The 15,477-nt window shown below is 42.3% G+C and overlaps 1 protein-coding gene across 1 annotated transcript in view; it reads left to right on the top strand.

Annotated features, from left to right (window-relative positions):
* Positions 1–394: 394 nt before the first annotated feature.
* Positions 395–15,477, top strand: part of LOC140719218 (transient receptor potential cation channel subfamily M member 4-like) — a 124,341-nt gene continuing 109,258 nt past the window's right edge. The window contains exons 1-3 of the mRNA XM_073033660.1: positions 395–550; positions 8,890–8,957; positions 11,185–11,362. Coding sequence (XP_072889761.1) covers positions 524–550; positions 8,890–8,957; positions 11,185–11,362 — 273 coding nt within the window. The 5' untranslated portion in view covers positions 395–523. The remainder of the gene's footprint in view (positions 551–8,889; positions 8,958–11,184; positions 11,363–15,477) is intronic.

Genomic DNA, 15,477 nt, shown 5'->3' with positions numbered 1-15,477 from the left:
AGAGGGGATCTCATTAAAACCTATCGAATGTTGAAAGACCTAGGTAGAGTAGATGTGGAGAGGATGTTTTCAATAGTGGGTGAGTCTGGGACCAGAGAGCGCAGCTTTAGAATAGAGGGGCATCCATTTATAACAGTGTGTGCCTGATTTCCCCCACCACCACCACCACCACCGAGCGCCACCACTAAATCCACCCCCCATTGCTCCTTCAATCAGGTAATTCAGATCACTGTGTGGAGGGGCATTTCTCCACAAGAATCCTTAACTCTTTCCTTCAGTGCCTTGGACCTTTGAGTATTCGTGTATTATGTCGCCCCTCTGCTAAGCTGATCCTCCCTTCAGATAAGCACTTTGCCTCCTCGCAGCACGGTAGGTTGTAACTCAGCTTAGGCGAGGTCAGTGTCAATCGTGAGCACACACCCCAGCTGCATTCCTGTGTAGCCAAGGGCTTTCCTCCTTCAACAATCAGGAAGAGGGCGACCGGTCTACAGGACGAGTCCGTGTCGAGAAGCTCGTGAAAACTATGATCAACAATCTGCAGCGGGACCAGGTATGTTTCCTGAAGTTGGATTTATATAACATGAAGTATAAGGATTTGTTTCTACATGTTGTGGTTTTGGATATCTGATCGGGAGGCAAACAACAAAACGAATAAAGTCTAAATTTTGTTCTGATTTTTTAGTAATAGTCTTTCGCTGTTTTCCCCTCGTCTTTTTTTTTTATCTCCCTGAATGAAATTTTGTTCTCAATGTTTTGTTTGCAGTGTAGAGGAAATTAAAATAGATTTTAAACAACTTCATAAGCATCACTTATCAGCTGCTAACATCCAGAAAGCCTCCGCCGGAGATCAGCTAATGGTGGCATTCGTATTTATTCTTCATGTGTTATTGCCAGCATTATGTGCGGTGTCCTACGACATGGGCGATCATGCTCCCATGGCTTCAAGTGACCCTGATCCGGGGGCTAAGCGGGTGCTACACTGTGCCCGAGGGTCAGGGTCTCGCCCTGACATGTTGACTGTTTATTCTCCATCATAGATTCGCCCTGCCTCGCTAAGTCCCTTTAGCATTTTGTGCGTGTTGCGCTAGTCTTCACGGACCCTGGGAATGGCGGAGTGTTGGCCACCATGAGGGGTTCTTCCTGCTGTGTTGGTCAGAGATAGGCAGGAGCCTGTGGTCTTTCACATGTACCTTGAATTACTGATGCATTCACTGGAGGAGGCTATTTACTTATCATTTGTTAACAATTTGGCTTGGCTGTCACAGCTCTGACTGTTGACACAGTGAACATTTCTAAAGGTTTATGCTTGCATTCAAGCTCCCTCCTTAAAGTGACTCCTCATCGGAAAGGCGTGGCTAACCTTTCTCCACAGTGACTCACGTCTCTGGGGAACCACCTAATTCCTCCTCTGATCCCTTATCTCCTCTCCTGAGGCCTCCAGCACCTCTCAGAAACCTACCAAGTCCTGTCATACCACTGGCTGACTAGATATGGTTTCTGGCACGGCCAGAGAGGGTTTGGACCTTCAACCGATTCTCTGACCCCCCCCCCCCCCCAACCTCATCTCAAAGTTCAGAGTAAATTTATTATCGAGGTGTGAGGTGCTACATTTTGGTAGGAATAATCCAAATAGGACATACATGGTAAATGGTAGGGCATTGTACAAGGCATTGGTAAGGCCAAATTTGGAATATTGTGTACAGCTCTGTTCACCGAATTATAGGAAAGATATCAATAAATTAGAGAGAGTGCAGAGACGATTTACTAGGATGTTACCTGGGTTTCAGCACTTAAGTTACAGAGAAAGGTTGAACAAGTTAGGTCTCTATTCATTGGAGCATAGAAGGTTGAGGGGGGATTTGATCGAGGTATTTAAAATTTTGAGAGGGATAGATAGAGTTGACGTGAATAGGCTGATTCCATTGAAAGTAGGGGAGATTCAAACGAGAGGACATGATTTGAGAGTTAGGGGGCAAAAGTTTAAGGGAAACAAGAGGGGGTATTTCTTTACTCAGAGAGTGATAGCTGTGTGGAATGAGCTTCCTGTAGAAGTAGTAGAGGCCAGTTCAGTTGTGTCATTTATGGTAAAATTGGATAGGTATATGGACAGGAAAGGAGTGGAGGGTTATGGGCTGAGTGCGGGTAGGTGGGACTAGGTGAGATTAAGAGTTCGGCATGGACTAGGAGGGCCGGAATGGCCTGTTTCCGTGCTGTGATTGTTATATGGTTATATGGTTATTGAAGAATGCAGTAGAACAGAGTGATCTAGGAATAATGGTGCATAGTTCCCTGAAGGTGGAATCTCATGTGGATAGGGTGGTGAAGAAAGCTTTTGATATGTTGGCCTTTATAAATCAGAGCATTGAGTATAGGAGTTAGGATGTAATATCAAAATTATACAAGGCATTGGTGAGGCCAAATTTGGAGTATTGTGTACAGTTCTGGTCACCGAATTATAGGAAAGATGTCAACAAAATAGAGAGAGTACAGAGGAGATTTACTAGAATGTTACCTGGGTTTCAGCATCTAAGTTACAGAGAAAGGTTGAACAAGTTAGGTCTTTATTCTTTGGAGTGTAGAAGGTTGAGGGGGGACGATAGAGGTATTTAAAATTCATTTTCTTGCACACAATCACAGTATAACCATATACTAAAGAATATAGAGTATAATAAAGAAATACAATAGAATCAATGAAAAACTATACAGAAACACAAACTAACTTGCAAAAGAAGACAAACTGCAAATACAAAATGTTAAGAATAATAATTAATTTCTTTCTCAGCTCAAGCTAGTGCGGGCATACCCAAGCACACTCACTTCTCAATTGCTAGGACCTTTCTAGTGGTGTTTATTATTATTATGTTCAAACAGGGTGACGCACAATCAAGAAGCAAGCTGCATTAGGGAGGAAAAAGGACTCTCACAGTTGGGAGAAATGTCCATAATTCACAATCATCAGATTTAAATTGGGTTTAGCTTGAAGAGGCTGGTGTGACGTAATTATGTAAAAGGTTCTTAGCGTATGTTTGTTGTGTAGGTTTAGGAGTTTCATTAAACATAAAACGCCTCACTCTGCTTTATTTGAGGAAACTTACAAAGCAATTGAAGAAACGAAAATACCTAAAGTTACAATGGAAATGCTAAAAGTGGTTATAAAAATACCCACAACTGGAAAAATACCAGCAGTGATAGTATTCATAATTATTAGTATTAAAGATTACTTGCCTTCATCTGTACCTATTAATATATATCAACAATTTTATTAAAAATCCTGAAAAAGTGCCTGAATTTTTGACAGAAAGTAATTCATATCTCTTACCTAAAGGAGAAGTCACAAATGAACCATCAAAATATTGTCCTATTACTTGTTTACAAACGATATATAAAATTGTAACATCATGTATCTCACAACTAATCAGCACTCACTTAGATACCCACAATGTCCTTCCAGAAGAGCAGAAAGGGTGTGTAAGGGTATGAAAGGATGTCTTAAAGAACGACTGATAATAGAATCTGTAATTCTAAATCAAGCCCGGCGGAAAAGCAGAAATCTTTCATGTTGTTATACTGACTACCAAAAAGCATTTGTTTCTGTTCCACAGTTATGGTTAATAGAAATTCTTAATATATGTAAAATGCACCCAATACTTATGTAATTCCTACAACATCTGATGAAACAGAAAAGAACAACCAGTGTTATTAAAATAAACCGAGGCACTTTAAATTGTAGAAGAGAATGACGAGCACAGAAAGATGATTTATTAACCCGTTTAAGAATTTTATTCCATCTATCATCAGAAATCTGACAATTTAGGTCATCCTCCCAAGCTTTTTTTATTTTATCTAAAACGTCTTGTCTAGATTCAATCAACAAGTTATAGATACCGGTAATAGAACCATTAACAAAAGGTTTTAAATTTAAAAGATCGTCCAGTAAATTCTTATCAGGACCTATAGGAAAAGTAGTTAATTGGAAACGTAAGAAATCTCTAATTTGAAGGTATCTGTAAAAATGTGTTTTTGGGAGTGCAAATTTAGTTGACAATTGGTCAAATGAAGCAAGAGATCCTGAGATAACCAGGCCCCAAAAGCACTTAATACCTAGTTCATCCAAATCCTTAAAGACTTTGTCAGTCATGGAAGGGACAAAAAAATAATTAAGGAGAATGGGAGATGATAATGAAAAATTCACTAAACCAAAAAATTTCCTAAATTGAGACCAAATCCTTAAAGTTTGCTTAACAATTATGTTATCTGTTATTTTATTTGCTGAAAAAGAAGAATATGATCCAAGAAGAGAGACAATAGAGGAATAGAGGAATAGGTTCATAGAGCTTACATTTCTAAACAGAAGCTGTCCAGTTTTTATACGAATGTTTCTCCACTTTGTAATAAATGCGACTCTGCTGATGCCACTTTAATTCATATGTTTTGGTTTTGCCCTAAAATTGAAAAGTTTTGCCTTGTTTGGTATTATTGCAAATGAAGATATAACTTTAAATACTCCTAACCTACAGGTTTTAGTTTTTACCTCTCTTTTAGCAAGAAGAGCAATCTTGCTTAAATGGAAGGAGTCTACCCCTCCTACACATCTTCAATGGCTACGTGATATTATGTCTTATTTAAATTTAGAAAAGATCCGCTGCTCAGTCTTAAATTTGAAACAATCTTTTTATGATATCTGGGGACCTTTCCTAAATTACTTTTCCAATTTATAAAGTTTAACAGTGCACAGACTTTTATGTATATTTTTATCTTCTCTTTTTAAGTGAATATGTTTTTTTTCTAATTATCCATTATCATCCATCAACTTTTTTCTTTGGTAGTTGGTAAGGGGTTGACTTTTTTATATAAAAAATTTCTTTTATGATGTATGACCTATCTTTAAATTTTTGATTACAAGAGTGGTATACCTTTATGTGTTATGCTATAACATTTTGATCAATTTTATTACAATATATGAATGTACACAAGTTATGTTGAGATGTATCTATGTGTTGCACTCTGTAAATCTTGTTTTTTTTCTTCTGAATAAAAATATTGTAAAAAGAAAGAAAATAAACCAAGGCATTTTCCAGTGCAAATCTCTAAGGCCACTATGGTTTTGTCTAGCTTTAAACCCATTCTCTAATTTACTGAATCAGACAGAAATTGGGTATCAAATTAGAAACAATGAAATGAACTATACCTCAACCCACCTTTGAAATCATACACTCTTTCATCAGTTAAGCTGAAGAAATTAATTCAAACAATAAAACTATTTTCGAAGATATAAACATGAACTCTGGACTGGATAAATGCAGATCATTAAACATAAATAAAGGGGCAAGAGAGTTAACAGAATACAGAATACAGCAGGATACAATACAACCGATGAATATGAAATAAGCTGTGTAAGTCTCCGGAATACCAACAAACAAAGAAAACAGATCATATTGTGATAAAGGGAAAACTTTCAACAGAATTAACGTCAAGGCTTAAGAAAATCTGCCAAACAGAGCTCAACAGTAAAAATTTAACAAAGGAGATAAACACTTTCACTGTACCCAGATTAACACATTGTTTTGGCATAATATCTTGGTCCGAAACCAATCTGGAAAAGTTACGAAGAAAAATAAGAACTGAAATAACACATTTTAGAAAACACTGTGTACACTGAAAAGCACGACCTAGGACAGAAGGAGGAAGAGGAATGACAGACATAAAAAATTTACACAACTCTCAGATAAAGCTTCTAAGGATATTCTTTCATCAACAAAAACAGGACTCCATGTGAGCCTGTGCAATTCTGATAAGAAACACACGCCACTAAATCTAAATGAAAGCACAAGCCAGAAAAATGAAGACATAATCACTACAGAAAAAAAATAAACCAAAGGAAGAACATGACCCTCCATGGAAGAACCTCCATCTCCAAGTTCTGAGCAGACTCGATGTCGACAAGGAACCTTCGAACGCCTGGCTCAAAGTTGGAGACCTCTTCCCAGAAGCAGAAGGGTTCCTTGTGGCATCACAGGACCAGGTGGCTCAGACAAAAAATGATCAAAAATGCATAATTCAAGATGATAAATGCAGAAAATGCCACGAGAAACCAGAAACAATCCTGCACAGTACAGGACCCTGCAGCAGTTTAACTCCACCTGATTACTGACACAGGCACAATCAAGTGACAAACATTATTGATTAATTAATACATACTGAGAACTTGTCGAGTTGTTGAAAGTGAGACAATACTTTATGGAATCAGTTCCCTATTGAGCTGAGCTCTGTACAATAAACTCTAGTAATTGTTGAGAGACTCTTTACAACCCGTTCTCAGTATTATTTCTTATTTGTACAATTTGTCTTCTTTTGCACATTGGTTGTTTGTCAGTCTTGGTTTATATTTTTTCCTAAATTGTATCATATTTCTTTATTTTCCTATATGCAAGAAAATGAATCTCAAGGTAGACCTTGACTTTGATCCCAATGGCCCATGATCTGTCACAGCCACAGACATTTAATCTCACTGAGGCTCTTTTACTACACTGTTTAAACACACTGAGGAACATTTCACGTGCATTCTTTAACCTCACATAATTCACTGAAAAAATTATTGCATTGTGTAGTAAATATCTGAAAAGAAGAGAATAAACTCTTCTCAGGCTTACAGAGATTAATTATGACCAATGTTTTAATGACAATCTCTGCCATCCTCATCAGAGGTGATGCCTGGGCACATCTAGTCCAGTGGTATTTACACCCCAGTAGTCTGTTCCAACTGATTAGTTAGTCCTCATCCAATCAGGTTTTGCTCCCCCACCTTGTTTGGAATCAAATTCCAGTTCTTATTTAGAGTGAGACCTTCATCAAGGAGCACAGGAGATGCATCCGTGTGGGCTACCCGAAGAAATTGGCGGTAGCAGAACATTGCATTCGGAATGGCCGTAGGATTGACGTTGATGGCACAGAACCACCCAAGAAAAAAAGCTGAGGAGTAGATTTAAAAGGGGGAGTAGGGGAGAGAGGAACACAACGTAAGAGGTGAAACCGGGAGGGAGGGGAGGGATGAAGTTAAGAGCTGGGAAGTTGATTGGTGAAAGAGATACAGGCGGGAGAAGAGAGAGTTTGATACGACAGCTATTTTTCTCCAGTCCTGCCGAAGGGTCTCAGCCCAAAATGTCGACTGTACTTTTTTCCATAGATGCTGTCTGGCCTGCTGACTTCCTCCAGCATACTGTGGGTGTTGATTAACATTGCTATCACATGTCGTGAATGTTGTTTTGTGGCAGCAGTACATTACAATGCATAATAATAATAATTAAAACTATAAATTACAATAGGTATGGAAACAGTAAAAAAAACTATTGAGGAAGTGTTCATGGGTTCTTTGTCCATTCTGAAATCTGATGGTGGAGTTGTCTCAGAAAAGTTGTCTTCAGACCCATGTACTGTGTCCTTGATCGTAGCAATGAGAAGAGAGTATGTCCTGGGCAATGGGGGCTTTAATGATGGATACTCCTGCCTTGGGGCATTGCCTTTTTTATGGTGTCCTGGATGCTGGGGAGGCTAGTGTCCATGATGGAACTGGCTGTGTTTACAACTTCCTTCAGCTTTTTCTGATCATTTGCAGTGGCCCCTCCATATCAGATGGTGATGCAACTCATTAGAATGTTCTTCACGGTAGAAATTTGCAAGTGTCTTTGGTGACATACCGATTCTCCTTAAATTCCTTATGAAATATAGCCACAGCCATGCCTTCTCCGTAATTGCGTCAATATGTTCAGATCAGGATAGATCCTCAGAGATGTTGACTCCCAGGAACCTTACTTGACACTGCTCACCCTTTCCACTGCTGCTCTCTCGATGAGGACTGGTGTGTGTTCCCTCGATTTATTCTTCCTGAAGTCCACTATCTATTCCTTAGTCTTACTGACGTTGAGGGCAAGGCTTTTGCTGAGGCACCACTCAAACCACTGATCTATCTCACTCTTGTACGCCTCCTTGTCACCATCTGAAATTCTGCCTACAACGGTTGTGAAATTTGCAAGTTTATGGATGCTACTTGAGCTGTTCCTAGCCACACAGTCATGGATGTAAAGAGAGTGGAGCAGTGGCCCAAGCACACATCCTTAAATTGCACCAATATTGATTGTCAGTGAGGAGGAGATTTTATTTCCAATCCGTACAGATTGTGGTCAGCCGGTGAGGAAGTCAAGGATCCAGTTGCAGAAGCCCAGGTATCAGAGCTTTTTGATTAGAACGGTGTTGAACACCGAGCTGTAGGTAACAAACAGCAGCCTGATGTAAGTATTGTTACTTGTGCCTGGGTGGTCCACAGCCAAATTGAGAGCCTGTCAGATTGCATGCACTGTAGACCTATTGCAGTGAATGCAGCAGGTCCAGCTCCTTGCTGACACGGGAGTTGACTCTAGCCAGAACAAACCTCCCAAAGCACTTCATCACAGTGGATGTGAATGCCACTGGGTGATAGCAGTGAAAGCAGCTTACCCTGATCTTCTTGGGCACTCGTATGATTGCCACGATTTGAGGCAAATTAGGCCAGATAAATCCCCAGGGCCTGGTAAGGTGTTCCCTTGGACCTTGTGGGAGGCTAGCGCAGGCATTGCAGAGATGATTAAAATGTCCGTAGTCACAGGTGAGGTGCTGGAGTACTGGAGGATGGCTAATGTGGTAAGAAAACCCCCAAGAATAAGTTTACTGCCTCATTGGGACAACGTACTCACTGCGTCTCATCACGAGTCCAGAGGTGGCATGTTCATATCAGACTTTTTCTTTATCGATCATTTTGGGGCCACAGTGTTACTAGGTCATCTCGAGTTGTTCATTGCCCAGAATACTCCACAAGGCACCAAACTCCACTGATATCTACGTGTTTTCATCCAACAGAGCTGGATACCCAAGGTGATTAAAAAGAAAACATGCTCCACCTTCCTTGAGGACACAAGTGGCCAAAGGTAAAGTACTGTGTGCGCTCAGGCAGGTTAAAGGGACGTGGTTGGTGGTCCAGAGGAGATACAACCGTTGGGGCATGGAGGATACTCTGGGAAATGGAGGGATACACAGGAGGGATATTTTGGGAAAATGTCGAGAGTCACCAGGCACATGAGGTGTAGAGGGAATACACAAGGGGAGAGTGTGGCATAGAAGCAGAGGGATGTTTGTATTGGTTTACTATGTAACAAGATACAGTGAAAAGATCGTCTTTCATACTGTTCATATAGATCAATGAATGTACATTACATTGTGGTAAACAAGGTAAAACAATACTGACATGGAATAAAGTGGAACAGCCACTGAAAGGGTGTAGTGCAGGTAAACAATGACATGTAAGAACATATCAAGGTGTGTTGTCTTATAGAACGTAGAATAGTACAGCACATTACAGACCCTTCAGCCCACAATGTTGTGCCGACCCTCAAACCCTGCCTCCCGTATAACCCCCCCACCTTAAATTCCTCCATATACCTGTCTAGTAGTCTCTTAAACTTCACTAGTGTATCTGCCTCCACCACTGACTCAGGCAGTGCATTCCACGCACCAACCACTCTCTGAGTGAAAAACCTTCCTCTAATATCCCCCTTGAACTTCCTGCCCCTTACCTTAAAGCCATGTCCTCTAGTACTGAGCAGTGGTGCCTTGGGGAAGAGGCGCTGGCTGTCCACTCTGTCTATTCCTCTTAATATCTTGTACACCTCTATCATGTCTCCTCTCATCCTCCTTCTCTCCAAAGAAGACAAGATGTCCATTCAAGAGTCTGAAAACGGTGGGATAGAAGCTCTACGAGCCTGGAGGGTATTGCATCTTTTGCCCCATGAGAGAGGAAGAAGAGAGAATGTCTGGGATGGGAGAGGTCTTTGACCATCATGGCTGCTTTACTGAGGCAGCAAGAGGTAAAGGCAGAGTCCATTGAAGGGAGGCTGGTTCCTGTGATGTGCTGAGCTGTGTCCACAAACAACTTTCTCCTGTTTTTTGTGGTCACGTGCAGAGCAGTTACCATGCCAAGCTGTGATGCATCTAGACAGAATGGTTTCTATGGTGCATCAATAAAAATTGGTATGGGTCACCAGGGATATGCCAAATCTCTTTAGCTCCCCCCCCCCCCCCCAAAGAAATAAAGGAGTTGGTGAGCTTTCTTGACCACGACACCCAGGTAGTTGGACCAGGACATGCTATCGATAATATTCACACCTAGGAACTTGAAGTTCTCAACCACAGCACAGCTCGGCCCAAAATGCCAGGCTGACCAATCTAAATAGACTCACAAACAATCTAACCCTCCCCTCCTGCACGGCCCATAACCATCAAGTTTTCTTACACCCATGTACCAATCTAAGAGACTCTAAATTGTTCTTATTATAAGAGCAGGAGTCATGCCTACAACTTCAAAAGCTGTTGGGTAGGCCACAGCTGCAGTATAGGATGACGTTCTGGCTGCCACATTATCAAAAGGATGAGATTGCACTGGGGAGGGTGCAGAGGAGATTCACTTACAAGGAGACATAGGATTGATGGGTTGGTTTCCCTCCTGTGGAGGAGGCCAAGGGAGGACCTGAGTACATGCAAGATGATCAGGGGCATAGATGGGGTAGATAGTGAGAAACATCTCTCCTTAGGGGAGGCATCTGTGACCAGAGGGCATAGACTGAAGGCAAAGAATAGAGATTTAGATGGAATCTGAAGATACTCAAATTTGCAACACACTGTCCCTCCTTCTGTACCTCCCCCCTCTCTCCCTCCTCTCTCTCTGTTTCTCTGTTCCTCTCTCCCTCTCTCTGTTCCTCTCTCTCCCTTTTCTCTCTCTCTGTTTCTCTCTCCCTCTCTCTGTTCCTCTGTTTCTCTCTCTCTCTCTCTCTCTCTCTCTCTCTCTCTCTCTCTCTCTCTCTGCCCCCCCCCCCCCACTCTGTCTGTCTCCTTCTCTCTCTCACTCACTCTCTTTCTCCACCTCTGGTCGGGAAACTGTTGTTTTTGCACGTGGCCTCCCCACTGCCAGGGTAAGTCAGTGGTCAGTTCAGCCATCGATGACCTCCTCTATCATCCTCCCTCCCTCTCACTGTCTCTCCCATCCATCCATCTCCTCCTGCCTCCTCTATAATTTCCTTTCTCTCCACCCCACCCTGCTCCTCACATCACTGGTGTCCATCTCCATAGCCCAGCCAACTCATCTCCCATTTCCCTGCCCAGCAAGCAGCAGATCTGCCAATGTGGTTACCCGAAGGAGCAGCACCGTGCCGTGGCAACGGAGGACAACTTTGGAGCGGCCGTCATCAGCAGGTGGAACACAGCTGAGCACACAACAGAGGAGCCAACAGATGCCTTCGGGGATGTGGAGTTCTTTGGGAAAGGCCGGAGACACGGGAAGGTAGGGGATATCCACCCCCACCCCACTGTGACTGTGTGCAGGACAAAAAGAGCTAACCATGAACCCTACAGCTCAAACCAGGCTCTCTGGGTTTGCTCCTCTAAGGAAAGTATCTAACTGGTCTCAGCAATCAGAAACAGCCGGGAGTGAAAATGAAACAATTTCACCAGTTCAACAAGTTAGTAACTACAAAGCATTTGAAGGCATTGACAATTACAGGTTTCACCCCGCTATTCAAAGGTAGAACGTTCCTATGAAACTGTTTGTAAGTTGAAATGTCGTAAAGTGAAGAAGCAATTGCCATTAATTTATATGGGAAAAATTTTTGAGCATTCCCAGACCCAAAAAATAACCTACCAAATCAAACCAAATAACACATAAAACCTAAAATAACACAAACATATAGTAAAAACAGGATTGATATGATAAATATACAACCTATATAAAGTAGAAATATTGTATGCACGGTGTAGTTTCACTTTTCAGAATCGGAAAGTGCAAGCCAAAATCGATTTGAAGAAAAAAAATCGGCACGTAGACACGTGTGCACGCACACGCAACTGCCCACACAAGGTTTCACGGTCATTGTAGTTTTTCTCAGGGTAAACACACGTATAAAGCAGGTGCTTTTTTTTCGTAAAAGGAAAAATCCTGTTTGGTTAGCGAAAACAGGTACTAATGTAGGTCTTTCATAACAGCGAGCTGTCGTAAAGCGAACGTTTGAAAAACGGGGGCTAGCTGTATCTTGAATGGTACAATGAAACTGAAGACTTGGAGGATGCAGTCATTGCATGGAGACAGTCCATTATCTGCACTGATTTTGTTCATTTGCAGTTTTTCAAAAGAACATTGTACTGTACACTGGATGAATTCCTCCGTCAATAACTATTAAGAACTAATACATAGTTTTATGGTACTGTATTAGTAGTGTTCTAATTTGTTCTGTATTTTATTTACATACATCATTTACTCAGTTAAGCAGTAATATGCCTTTTTTAATACCTTTTTAACTACAAACGTATTACCATGAAACTTTTGCTAACTGGAGCAGCCACTTAATTGGGCCAAAATGTACTGGTCCTGATGTATCCCGGTTGACCAGAATCCGCTGTGTATTTGAGTTAGAACCATGGACTGCTTGGTTAATGGTAGGGGTCCATGCATGAAAAAGGTTGGGAACCCCTGATTTAGAGATACAGCTGGTGACAGGCACTTCTGGCCCAGCAAGCCCACTCTGCCCAATTGAACCCACGTGACCAACCCAAACAAGAAAATCTGCAGATGGGGGCACTCAGAGAAAGTCCACATGGTCATGGAGCGAATGTACAAACTCCTTACAAAGAGCAGTGGAATTGAACCCAGGTCACTGGGTGCAGTTTGCTGTAATGCAAACTGTCGCACTGCTATGCCACCCTGATTTTCCCTCGATAAATGCTGTAAACTTTCTATTTTACAGAAAGGCAGGGAGAGTCACAGTTTAAATGTTACCCCCAAAAGAGAGCACTGTGTCCTCTCAGTACTGCATGGAGGTGTTTCTCTTATACAAACATCTCTAGAGTGGGATTTGAACCTTTTCTCCCTAACCTGGTAATCTGTGGATACTCACTGATGTGTATTTGACCAGAACTGGTGCCTGCACTGCTGTAAAGATTTTTTTTTTAAAAACTACACATCCTGAAATGAAGATTCAAGCAGTCAGCAGGACAGGCAGGGTCAATGCTTAATGTTTCAGGTCAATGGACCTTTTTCAGAACCAGAGGAATGAGAAATCACAACACACTTCATAGTCAACTCATGCAGTTACATGTACATTGTGTCTGATTGTACCACTTTTCTGTTTATTTTGTGTTCTTTATGCTTATTGTGTATTTTTAATGCTGCATCAGATCCACAGTAACAACCATTTTGTTCTCCTGTCCACATGTGTATTGAAGAATGACAATAAACAATCCTGAATCTTGAATTTGAAGTTGCAGAGAGGAGGAAGGGATGAGAGAGCAGGGAGCGGTGTTTCTGATAGGGTTGCCTAGATGATGTAGTGTTTTGGCTGCTGCAAGCAATCTGCGTGAGAGAGAAACACAAGAGGACATGTTGGAACAGTGAGATGCAGAACACAACATGGCAGTCTGAACCAAAAGGAAATACTGATGAAAATCTGGTGACTTCCTAGCAGGCCTGGCCACTTCAGACGTACACAGGAAAGGCTGGGTATTTGAAATTGTTGAATTCAGGATCGAGTCCCAAAGGCTGGAATGTGTCCAGACGGAGACCTGCTTCGCAAATGTGCCTTGTGATTTTAGGTGGTCGAAGACTAAGGAGCAGGGTGTGTGGAACATCCGGAGGCAAGCTGTGTGAAATGCTTCAAGTAATGGTGTCAGTTTTGTTCTCCCTTCTCACCCAGTTCCAAGGCAGCGAGTGACAGACGGTCAGTGTTGGCTCTTTAGGTAATTCCTGGATCCTTAAGAAAAGAAAAACAGCCTCAGCACAGTCAGCTGTCAGCTAAGGGCTGCCTGAGCATGCCACCAGGCCTTTTCTTGAATGAACAAGCTGGTGATAGCATAATGAGGAAACAGGGAACAGTTCAGTTATACCCCAAAAGTGTGTGTGATTCACCTGCCTAACAACAGCAGGAAGTTGCCTCTGGTTAAGGGGAGGGCCACGGAGACTTTGTGATTAAAGCTCTGGTGGTCGAGTTCAAACCCTGCCACAGCCACCAGGGGAAATAAAACTGGAATCACTTTCACAGAATCAGCTTCAGATGTCCGACCAGTGGAGAGACAATTGCCTGACCTTACACTCATTAGCTATGGCTTAGCTCAATTTGTCACAGGTATACCAAAACATCCAAGCAAACAGTGAAATACGGCGTTTGTGTCCTGCGCAGGGGGCAGCCCACAAGCGTCACCATGTTTTCAGTGCCAGTACAGCACGCCCACAACTTACTAACTCTAACCTGTATGTCTTCACAATGTGGGAGGCCATTCAGCCCATTAGGCCATGCTGACTCCCATCGTTCCTATCCCTACTATCATCGCTCTGCACCCCTGCAAATTTATTTTCTCTCACAGCACTCACAAAAAAATCTTTGATCCTTTAAACACTGATGCACCATCAATAACTCTCTGAGACGGGAGGCGAGATATCGGCTTTTATTGACTGGAAGAAAGAACAAGCAGAAATTGACCACCATACTACATCCTGGAGACTGAGGGCAGGGCTCAGGCCTCAATCGCCTTTATACCGGGGTCAGTGGGAGGAGCCACAGGAGCAGTCAGCAGGGGGCGTGTCCAGACAGGTATATGTAGTTCACTACAAACACGTACAAAACTAATTTACAGAGGCCAATTAGCCTCAAGGCACATCTTTGGAATGTGGGATGAAACCGGATGAAATCCACAGGGAGATCGTGAAAACTTCACACAGACAGTGCCCAAGTTCAGAATTGAACCCAGGTCTGTAGCTAGAAAACAGCAGCACTGCCTGCTGAGCCTTCCTGCTCCCCCATTGTTTAATTTTCAGACCAATAAATTAATCAACTACCAGATCTAGTTCAGTAAAACCTTTGGTGAAGGACTTTGCAGATATGTAAGCAACTCCAGACCCAGAGGCGGGCTCTCGAAAGTAGTCCAGTAACTCACAGTTCAAGCACAATTGGGATGGGAATTGATGCTGGCTGCAAGTGTAGTCTGTGAAAAGTTAATACCAAAACTTTGACAGATCAAAGATTATTCTGTCCAACCCATGTGGGCTAGCCCTATGAACATGTTCGCCAATTTAACCCATTGCCCCCACGCTTTCTCAATGGGCCAATTGAAACTTCCCTCCAAGTCTCTGCTGATTCCTATAAGATGGACACGTGGATCAGGAGCTGGAGAAGGCCTTGAGCCTGCTCTGCAATCTGATAAGATGATAGCTGACCTGCTTCTCCAGGCCCTGGGCGGGTATGGTGGTAAGTTCGAAGTTCTTGGTCAGCTCCCTCCATGAGAGGCAAAAGCTGAGAGAAGATTTATTGATTAGCTTTTATTTGTCACATACAGTGAGATCCATCAGCAACACACAAAAAATGCGGAGGAACTCAGCAGGTCAGGCAGCATCTATGGAAATGAATAAACAGT

This window comes from Hemitrygon akajei, chromosome 31, assembly GCF_048418815.1.
Source record: "Hemitrygon akajei chromosome 31, sHemAka1.3, whole genome shotgun sequence".
NCBI lineage: Eukaryota > Metazoa > Chordata > Chondrichthyes > Myliobatiformes > Dasyatidae > Hemitrygon > Hemitrygon akajei.
The sequence above is the reverse complement of the archived record's forward strand: the minus strand, read 5'-3'. Positions and strand labels throughout refer to the sequence as shown.